This window comes from Pelmatolapia mariae, linkage group LG2 (assembly GCF_036321145.2).
Source record: "Pelmatolapia mariae isolate MD_Pm_ZW linkage group LG2, Pm_UMD_F_2, whole genome shotgun sequence".
Classification (NCBI taxonomy): Eukaryota; Metazoa; Chordata; class Actinopteri; order Cichliformes; family Cichlidae; genus Pelmatolapia; species Pelmatolapia mariae.
The window spans coordinates 11,930,265-11,941,104 of record NC_086228.1 but is presented as its reverse complement, the minus strand read 5'-3'; the positions used below and the strand labels follow the sequence as shown (position 1 = coordinate 11,941,104).

Below are 10,840 nucleotides of genomic sequence, written 5' to 3'. Positions count from 1 at the left end.
TTTTAAAATGAACCTAAGTAAACTTCTTGTTTGAGCTCCTTTCTTGTCACTTACTTCGAGACAGTTTGTGACAAATGGGGGCTTGTCGGGATCTTTAGACATATTGGTAAGATTAAACATTAATTTACTAACTTAGCTTGGGGTTTGCTAAATGTGAGTTGAGCTGAGTGTTGACACAGCCTAAAGTACTAATGGTATTTGGCATTTTGACTATAGGGATTTTTATGTAGGATAGAATTATTTTAGATTGGTTACTCTGTGGCAGCACTATTATTTTGCTTGGGTGTTCAACCCATGAATTTATGGTTTCGGGTGTGTTTTGGTGAGTCTCTGAGCCATGCATCCCTTTTTGTAGGCTTAAGTGGTTGATCTCCATAGGAGAACGACCATGCTTTCCCTCTTTGCATGACAGAAAATGTGGTTGAAGACAATGTCTTGGGAGCATTTCCCTAATTTCCAGAAAGCTGCTATTTTCTGGTTGGTGTTATTTTTGGTGCTGGTGGAATTGGTATACAAGTACCTGTAACCGAGGACAAGGTATGAGTAAAAGGTGCAAGGAAATAAATTGATTATTTATTACATTAATTAAACATACAAATTCCCAGTTATTTCCAGACAGGACTTACAACACATCCTGCTGCACATGAGACTTACCACACAAACTGTGCGAAAAATAACAATACTGCAGACCGTCACACCCAGTTTAGCGACACTGCAATCAATTTACCTGTGGCACGCACTGCAAACAATTCGGGTCTCAGCACAGCTGGGAATCAGCGCTATGCATGACCTGCAATCTGGGATATAAAGGTGTTTGATGTTCAGTAATGACTCTGGATTCGTGATTACTAGCAAGCTTTGTTTTACTACGTAACTGAGCAGACATTACATGTAAGCAACTCCACTTATATGTAAGTGGGGGGGCGGGTCGATCTCACCTTCGCGCTGTCTCACTGCGTGCGTGCGCAGCGTACTACTCGAAACAGGTATATGAAAGCAGCATTAACGAACAATATTAGTCAGATGTTGTACAAAAGGGAAGTGGCACAAACAAATAAACAAAAAACTAAAAAGGGAGGTTAGTCCACCTTTACACAACTCACTCCTAATCAATAACCGCCTTTACGGCTGGACGGACTAACAAAAACAAAATTACAAATCAATCAAATGAACGAAAAAGGACAGCAGAGACAGCACAGCTGAAAAACACAAACATTAGAGATTGAAATATTACCCAATAAAATATCAGTTTTAATAAACCATTCAAAATCGCAAAACTAAAACAAACACTCAATATACCTACCTACAATATTGATCAGTTTCCCTGCGCGCAGTCGATCTAGGGCTTGATCAATTCTTCTATTAAAACTCGTGGTCACACTAAAAAACAGTCCAGCGACACATATTAGAAATGGGCACCTACAATAACAAGTGATCCAAACAAAATGGCAAAAGTCTCTTGCCGACAGTATACCCACTCGCACCGAGTGAATTAATTTTTCCACAGAAGACTGACTTCACCCCACACACCCACTACCTTTTCAAAGCTCTTCAGCCAATCACCTGGCAGAGAGCAACAAACTGCCAGGTGACACTTATTACATACCCACCACAGGTATCTGTCTGAAGACTAGGGTTAAAATCATCTTGTACTAAATAACTAGGGCTGGGAAGCATAAACTCCGTGGCTGGTGTCTCACTGGTATATTAGTCTTGTGGGTTTGTGGCCTGACTGGACACATGGCTGGGCGAGTCTTGTGGTGTGGCAGAGTGTAACTGTTGAATTTATGAAAAGCAGGAGTTGCAAAGTTTAACTTAAATAGTGTTGTGACAATTTAGCTTGGTAGTTGGGTCTGGTAGCTCTGTAGACCATTAACTGCTGTGACTTGCTGTGAGCTTTGTAGCTAGGTTCCCTCTTTGTTGGCGTCTTGGAAATTTTGGTTGATGTAGGCATTGTTGTTTTGGTATGTTTGGTATGTTACTGATGCTCATACTGGCATTTTAGCAAAGCAGTGTATGTGGGTGTGTAGCTGCACATTATTTGGTGTTGGGCACTTTTGATGAGACCTGGTGCTCATTTAGGTACAGTAGATTTTCACTTGCTGTTCCTAGGTTATTGTTTTGTTTTTTCCTGTTGAACCCATTTGCAAGGATAGACTTACTATTCTGGGGCTGACATGACTTGATCCCTTCTGTATATCAGCTATGCTATTAGAAACCTCCTGTACTAAAATCTGGTTTGCCATGCATTACCATACCTGCCAATATTCACTTTTACATTCCACTTAATTTGTGGTGGTAGGAAAACTGGCTTTAGTGAGGCTGCGGGTGTTGGCTCGTTTGTGGGCCAGGTTGTATGGTAGCAGTTTTAACGTTGCCTTGTGTTGCTTTTTTGTTTTCAGAATAATTTGCAAATGTGAAGGTGGAACATTGATTTTTATGAAGGGGGGGGGGGTCGATTGTTAGCTAATGCAGGTCACTTGTGTCTTGCAGGCTATTAAAAACTGGCCCAGATGAACTGCTCTTCCACTCCACCTGACATCAACCTTTTGGTCATCTTTCTCTTGGTTAGGTTATGTTTACTTAAATATGAAATAATTAAACTTTTATTTAAACTCCTTGCTTGTCACCTACTACCAGCCAATTTGTGGCATTACTCTTTGATGTACCAACAGCAGAAAGGCTCTGCGTGGAAAGCGCACCTGTAAGCTTTCCACGCAGAGCTGGTGGAACCATCGCGGACTCTCTTTTTAGTGACAGAGGTTGGTCAGGTCATCTGTAGAAAAAAACAAATGCCCTGTGAAAATGCTTATTACTGCAGCTAATGACTACAGTTAATTTAAACTGTTAAAAGGGAAATATTAAGGCTGTAACAAAATCAAATGTTGGTGTTAGATTCCTGTGTTAAGGTGAGTGATGACAATTTGCAGTGTGTTTGGTTTTGTCTTTTGTTTTTGTAAATGATACAAAAGAGACATTGTCCTTTTTTTAAGATGAACTGTAAAATATTTTCCATAGTCATCTGTTCAGAGATGACATTTTACTTTCAATTGTGTAGCTAACTGGGAATCAAAACTGCTAAAACCTCCAAAATTAAGAAGTCATAAGAAGCGTTTGAGTTAAAAATCAAGAATGGTGGACACTGTTTCTCCATGATTTGGACACGGGGAACCGACTGTGGCAGGGTCAGCCTGTTAGAACCGTGTGTGTGTGTGTGTGTGTGTGTGTGTGTGTGTGTGTGTGTGTGTGTGTGTGTGTGTGTGTGGGGGGGGGACTTAAAAAGGCAAAGATCAAGAGCAGTAACTGATCATAATGTTAAAGGTGTGTAAATAAAATACTAGATGTGGGACACTGATTCTGGCAGTGTGGAATTAAATAACAAACCTGGTGTCATAACAGACGCCGTTTACTGACGAGAACATGAACATGTTGAGTTTAGTGATCTGGTGTGGATGCTCGAAGATGCAAATCTGAAACACAAACATGGAGTCAAGCCCAAAATAATCCCTCCCTCTCTTGTAACCCACAAACTGAACTGTAATGTAACGACACTCACCTGTTCACTAAAGTAAAACGTCACTACTTCCAGGTGTGGTGTGGTTGGAATGGAGGCGGAGTCAACTGGGTCCGCTCTCCCTGCCCAGTGCGCGCTCCCGACGCAGATAAATTCTATCGAGACGAACAACTTGGCGTTACACCTGTCCTCCTACCTGTTCTCGCAGACCAGGTGTGTGTCGGTCTCACCTGTCTGACTCTGTAAATGATGGAGGAACTGGTCGGGCTCGGCGCCGTGACACTGCTGGGCGTCCTGGAGCAAGGTACGCTTTTTGTGACACGACTTCTTACTGGGATTAAATGATCATTCTAAACGTTGTTTTCTCCTTCCTGTTTAATTTTACATCGTTTTGTATGTTTATGACCGTTTTAAATTGTTCCAGTCTGCAGACTCGAGAAACGGCTCAGCTGGTGCTGTTTTCATAGTCGAGGCCGTCTTCAGACCTCGTCCGTTTTAAAATTATAAATGCACAAAAAAGTTCAACACAGTGATTTAACCGGTCATGATGCTTGAATCTTTTTGTTTTACACTATAGCTCGGTTACTATTTTACGCCTTTTTATTTCCTGAATTCTGTTTACACGTGTTTTTATCTGTTTGTCGTATTTAAAGCAGTTTTAATTCCTGTGTTTGCATGTCAGCGTACACCAGAGGTGGGAAGTAACGAAGTATTTGTACTTCGTTACTTTACTAAAGTAAAATTTCCAGATATCTGTACTTGAGGGTGTGGCATTAAAAGAGATGACCGAGTGCAAAGTCAGGGGTTGCAGTTAGCCGACTGCAGATGTCCATAAGGTACTTCAGCATGGAGGTAACCCTGCACTGTCAGTGTGTTGCCAGCTAAAGGTCCAGCTGCTTATTTCGCAGGGAGAGAAAAGAGAGAGCTAACGCAGAGATGGAGAAGGATAAGAAGGACAGAAGAGGAAGGAGAGGGCTTAAATTAAAGACTGCTCAGTGGTATTTGATTAACTGGAAATTTAAAGCGTGTACGCATAGTCGTTGTGTTTTTAAATCACATATTGGGTCTGTACATGTGACATTATGTTTGACTGACTGTTATTTAAAAGCTGCATGAAAATCCTCTGCAGGTTAGTGCAGGGGTTAAATGGGTCACTTTGCTGTACTGTGATGGATTTAAAACAGCTGATCACAGCTTGTACATTAAGAAAATCTACTGCAGCTCTCAATAGAAATTGTGAATTAGGATTTCCCCCCCACGCTGAGCCATTACAGATTGGTGTGTACAATTTTTAGGGTTCCTTAACCTGCTGAATCCACTTTAACCCCTGACTGTACACTTTCTGTTTAGGGCCAAAGTCACCCTCTACAATGTAGGCAAGGGAAAATAGTTTTTTGTTTTTAAATTTTCCTCTTTCTCTGCTCATGTTCTGCTGATCTGATTCAAGTTGAATATTTATGATAATAATAATAATAATAATAATAATAATAATAATAATAATAATAATAATAATATTAATAATAATAATAGAGAATTAAAATTTAGGCCATTTTTTTTTAATCTAATATTTTATTACATTAATATAGCACAAGGTTGAGTTAGCTCTGCACACACATAGCTGGTAGAAACGTCCTCTAAAGAGCTACTTTCAAGAGTACATTTTAGAGTCGCTACTCTTTACTTTGAGTTAAGAAGTTGAGTCAGTACTTTAACAGAGTATTTTTAACACTAGTATCTGTACATGTGACACCTGGCGTTCACAGCCCTCACTGCATTCTTGCTTCCACTTTATATTTTTTTTAGCTTTTATAAATAAAATTTGCATAGATGAGCAGCGTGGTGTGTACTTTGGTCTGTGTAGCAGAAGCTGTGTGAAGGACAGCTCATGAAGCCATCTTTTATTTAACATTTGAAAAAAACAATTAATGTTCATGTAATTAAAGTGTAATGTGCACTAAAATGTGTTCTTTATGTGTTTAGCCTATTTCTCTCTCCAGGTAATTTATGCCAGGAGGAAGTATTCAGTGTCTCCACCTGCCACCTCTGGACCACCAGAATTTGAGAGGGTCTTCAGAGCTCAGTGAGCCCCTTTGTGTCTGTTTGTCTATGCATGTACTTGTATTACTAAAATGTGGGGACACATGTTTTACACCCATCCTGTGGGGACTCTTCAATTTTGGAGGGACGAAAGTCCCCAATAAGGGCAGTTCTTAACTATATAGGTTTACACCAGAGAACAAAATTTTACCTGATAAATTGGTAAGAATGAAAGGGATGCCTCTGGTGCCCCCTGGAGGCTGTGGTGTGTAGTGTTTTACCACTTAGTTTTGGTTAGTTTTGTTGTCCTTTGTGTTTAGAGCAAACTGCTCAGAGTACTTCCCCATCTTCATCACCGTGCTGTGGCTATCTGGAGTATTCTTCAGCCAAGGTGAGGCGACAGAAGCCACAGAGGCTGCTGCATCAGCATTAACACGTACACTTTACGACCTTAAAAGGTAAATATTTAAAGGTGTGTCTGTGTGTTTCAGGTCTGTCTTCAGTCTGCGGTTTGCTTTATTTATACGGACGGTTCAATTACTTTAGAGGATATTCTGAGTCTGCACAGGGACGGTGAGAGCTATGAGAACCCCTACATTTACAATAAATACACTCGCTGTTTAAAATCATTCTTATACTGATGCTAACGTTTGCACTGCAGGAACTCCCATATGAAATGTGAGTTTTACTTTATGGAAAGTTCCTGCTCTGGCTTTCATACCCTCTGAAGGATGGGACCTCTCAGGGTTATTGAATTTTAAATGTTCACAGTGAAGTTAAACGCTGAGTTAAAAACGTCCAACTGTGTGACATCATCAGAATCAGCATACTTTATTAATCCCTAGGGAAATTATATCAGTCTGACAAACGGCAACTATCAAAATTTTGAGCTATGCAAACAGAGGACAAGAGTACAAAATCACCAAGCTAAGGTTATTTATTTTGACTGCGATTGTTTAGATCCAGACTGTCCCCTGAAAGCCTCATCATGTTGGTTTTTTTCAAAGCTTGTCTTTGTTTTAAACTAAATTCTGCACTTCCTCTAATGTCCACTAGAGGCTCCCGCATAGACTCATGTAAAAATGTCTAACTTTACAGCAAGAAATGAAAATGTTTACAGGCTGATTCCTGTAGTATCTGTATGTGGCCTCTTTTGGCTGTGGTCAAAATGCTAACACTTTTAGAAAATAGTCAGTAGTTAAAATATAAAATGTTCATTCAACCAGGTGGAACAGAGCTTTCTGCCTCCTGTAAATGACTTACTGTGAGTAGTTCTGCCTGTGCTGGTGTGTAACAGGTAAACTGACTCAACACTGTTCATCCCTCTGGTCTCTTTCAGTCTGGCTCCACTTTACTTCAGCGCTCAGATTCTCTGGATTCTCATCGGGTTCTCGGCTGTTGGCATTTTCCTCACCTTCTGCCGAGTTTACCTGAACGTGGACCTGCTGCAGGAACTCTGCTCCATCCTCGGGCTGTTTTGATCGAGGAGGATAAGAAGTGACAAAAGGGAGGAGAGGTTGTCTTCTACTCTGATCTTCATCTCTGTATTTCTCATACAATTTGTTAAATATTCTGTTATCAACCTGAAAGTAGGGAATAAAGAGAGATGATGTATCTGCATCTGTCAGTTTCTGTTGATCACCAGCAGAGGGCACCACACCCCGACTTTGAAATGAAGAAACTTTGAGGTCAAAGGACAGACACCACAGTGTAAAAATACTTACAATACTACAATTTAAAGCATTGCATGATAAAGCCCCATTCTTATTATAGTGGATATAAGGGGGTAGTCAATTTTTAAAAACTTAAACTCTTTCATTTTGCATCTTCATTCATATTTACACAGCACACCAAGGAGAAATGCTTTCAACAATAAATAACAATTAACTGTTTTGATAAATATTCAAAAAGCTTTTCTTCTAATGCTCCCCCCCCCCACATACTGGCCCTTTTAACTTCCTATTATTAAATATAATCTTTGAATGGATCTTTTTATAAAGCACATTTCAGTCCTCACGTTCCTGTTTTTGGCCACAAGGTGGCAGCATTTCATTTATAGAGGCTCTGGGTAATAAACACTGAAGATGAATAACTTGATCATTTTGAGAAAAACAGATTTTAAGTGAATCAACATACAAAGAATGGAATGGAAATAATATCAGTGAAGTTTTAATATTTGTGTTTCTAAAATTTTGTTTAAAAACAAGTTCTAAATTCACTATAAAACTCTTTTCATACCTCAAATCTATAGTGCTTATTTTTAACCTTAAATTAATACTATGGACTTTTGTTGAGCCTAACAGCAGGTAAAGCTGAGGCGTCCTGAGATGATTGAAATAGAAACCAGCCCCTCTGCATGTCCTCCTTCACTACATCCATGAATCTTCTCTGAGGTCTTCCCCTTTTCCTCCTGCGTGGGAGCTCCGTCTTCATCATCCTTTGTCCAGCATGTTCATGCTGCCTCCTCGGCACAAGTCCAAACCATCGCAGCCTCACCTCTCAAAAAAATAAATGAAACAATGTGGAGGATTTCAGAATAAGCAGTTCTTAAAAAGTAAAAATGTTCAAAATTTCTACCACATTTGAGGCGTGTCTTCAGTATGAGCACTGAAACATTTTTTTCTTTGCTGTAATTGTTCCTCAGGGACAAGTGTGTGGTGGACATGAAACCCACAGTCCTTTTGCACAAAAACGCATTCAGGTTTATCAGAAGCTAAAAAGAAGCTTCAGGTGACATCTTGATTATTTCTGTGCTTTTATTTGCTTCTGCAGCATCTCGACGTTAAACATTAAAACCAGCATAACTCTGCTGCTGCTGAGATCTCTACAGTTAATGTGCGGTTAATTAAACCAGCGAGTCAGGCCGTTAATGTGATCCAGGCGCAGGCTGATATTTCCACTTACTGCCTATAAAAAAAACACGGACCAACACAGCTGCCATCGTGTGTGGAGGGGTGGGGGCTCCCAAAGCATGAGTGTCTATGGAGGCAGGGGTAAAACCCCTCTGCTGGTTTTCAGCCTGACTCATCTGTCATGAAAGCCAGAAGTGTAACAGCATTAGATCTGTGACATGAGGTTTATACTGAGATCGATACATTTATTAAACTCTGCTGTCCTATAAAAAAAATGTACGTTTTATAATTCAAAGATAATCCTGCAGCCTTTGATCTTCAGGTAACATTTATAAGGTAAAACAGTGAGATCTGTGTTTGTGGAGGATAAAGGCGTCTTTGTTGGTTTATTCATCTTTAAAATCAAAACTACTTTGTATCACAAGTGTAGTCTATTTGTAAAAACCCCAGGCAGCAGAAGCTGATATAAGCCTGTAAACTGTGAAGTGACCGGCTGTTGGAGATCAAATCGATCTTGTGTGCGTCCGCAGTTTGTGTTTATTTGGAAAAATCCGATCATCCGACCAGCAGCCTGAGGAGAGCCGAGTCACGTCGAGCAGTGTGATCTGAACGCCGCCTTCAGCGGAACAAAACAGCTCTAATTAAAGCTTTAAGAAGTTCTCAGAAGCCTCCAACAACAAAAAGAAGAAGGACATGTTACATAGTTTTGTGTTTGTCCTGAAATCTGATGTAGATATTTTTCCTCTGGAGCACACTGCTGTTTATCCATGTCGGTGTAAACTGCTCAGTGTCTGCTAGACAAGCATCTGCCATCAGCTGAAAGTTACGCTATCCTAATCAAACCAGCAATGTCTCTCTATAAAAACCATCTCTCGGTTAAAATACACCGAAATCTCTTATGGGCACTTTCATGTAGGAACTATTTTCTATCTGCTGTCTACATCCACCAAGCGAGAGAACCAAGTTACAACCTGGAGGCTGAGAGGAGCCCTGACCAGTAACACTCAGACCTGCCATCAAGCTGCAGGGTAAAAGAAAATGAAGCTGAGGCACCAACAGCTGCAGTTCCTCTAACGTCCAGCAGGGGCTCCAGCAGTGAGTCAGTCCCCACAGACTCCCATGTTAAAATATCTGACTTCACAGCAGACATACACCTGTTTACAGCCTGATAGAACAACTGTTCTGGTCTCTATGGATAATTTAAACTTTTATAACACCTGTACAGGTGTGAATGTTATCTTTCTGACAGCCTCTTTGACTGACAGGCAGCTGTAGCTGCTAGCTGTCTGCTAGTCCTCACCTCAGCTAATTGGAGTCCCTGACCTGGAGCTCTGGACTGTGTTTGTGCTGTTGGAGCCTTTTTTAATGGAATTATCTGACCAATAATCTGGCTGCTGTGAGATTAATTAAACTAAGAGACCATCAAAGAAGTCTGGGCTCCAGTTTTGGGACTTTATTTGGATTTTTCTGAGCGTTAAATCATCAGGTATGTGTGTCTGTTTGATGCTCCCATACAGTCTGTAGGTGAGGCAGTAGTCAAAATGCTAAGTCGAGTCTTCAAAATGAACAGCCTCTAAACAGTGGGTGGCATCATGGTGACAACATCAATCCATTTATATGCAGTCTATGACCGTGATCTATATTTAGCCCCCACCGTGTTGACTTTTACCTCTCTTCTACCCGTGTGGAGCCATTTCTGCCCTCATTTCAGGAGGGATTTACATAGAGTTGTAAGGTGATAGGCTGCAACTATCAGTCACTAGTTATTAAATGACTTTTGTCTTAGTTTTTCACATGTCTGTGGGTCAGAGGTGGATTGTGGGAAAGTTGTCACTCAGGTTGTTTGAATTTTCTCACGCCGAACTGTAATCTGCACCACAAAGAACTGAAGACTATTTATAGAGCAGCTCTGCTCGAGTTTATATTAGGAGGTGCAGCCAGGTCTGTACAGCCTGTACATTATCACCACGCACACACACACACACACACGCACACGCACACACACACACGTGCGTGTGCGCTGGTTCATGTGTGGAATGCGGCCCTGTGTGTATTTTTAGCGTGTCGTCGTCTCTCTGGCAGACGGAGGAGCAGCAGTTGTTGTTCTCAGCGTCAGGATAACTTTCCATCCAACAACAGCTGCTTCACTTTCTGTTCCTGTCTGCGCCGTCTTCTCAGGCTCCGCCCATCAGAGACAGCACCGCAGACTGCCTCCATCGCTCGCCATCAAACACCTGAACACCAGCGAATCACATTTCTAAGACCCGGCTCCTCATGTCTGAGAAAGGCTCACAATCACATCTAACAACGTAAAAATAATTTCATGCGTCTCTGTGACAGGAGAGTCCAGCTCTCACGTCTGATTGTGAGTTTACCAACAGGTAAACGATACCTGAGGTCCTGACTTGTCCCTCCTCAGTCTGGAAAAGCTTCAGGA

The 10,840-nt window shown here is 41.0% G+C and overlaps 1 protein-coding gene across 1 annotated transcript; it reads left to right on the top strand.

Moving 5' to 3' along the window:
* The first annotated feature begins 3,760 nt into the window (after positions 1-3,760).
* On the top strand, positions 3,761-7,058 carry ltc4s (leukotriene C4 synthase). Its single transcript, XM_063484994.1, has 5 exons — positions 3,761-3,818; positions 5,495-5,594; positions 5,872-5,942; positions 6,043-6,124; positions 6,891-7,058. Exons 1-5 carry the CDS (start codon positions 3,761-3,763, stop codon positions 7,030-7,032), a joined length of 453 nt encoding a protein of 150 aa, XP_063341064.1. The 3' UTR covers positions 7,033-7,058.
* Positions 7,059-10,840: the final 3,782 nt, after the last annotated feature.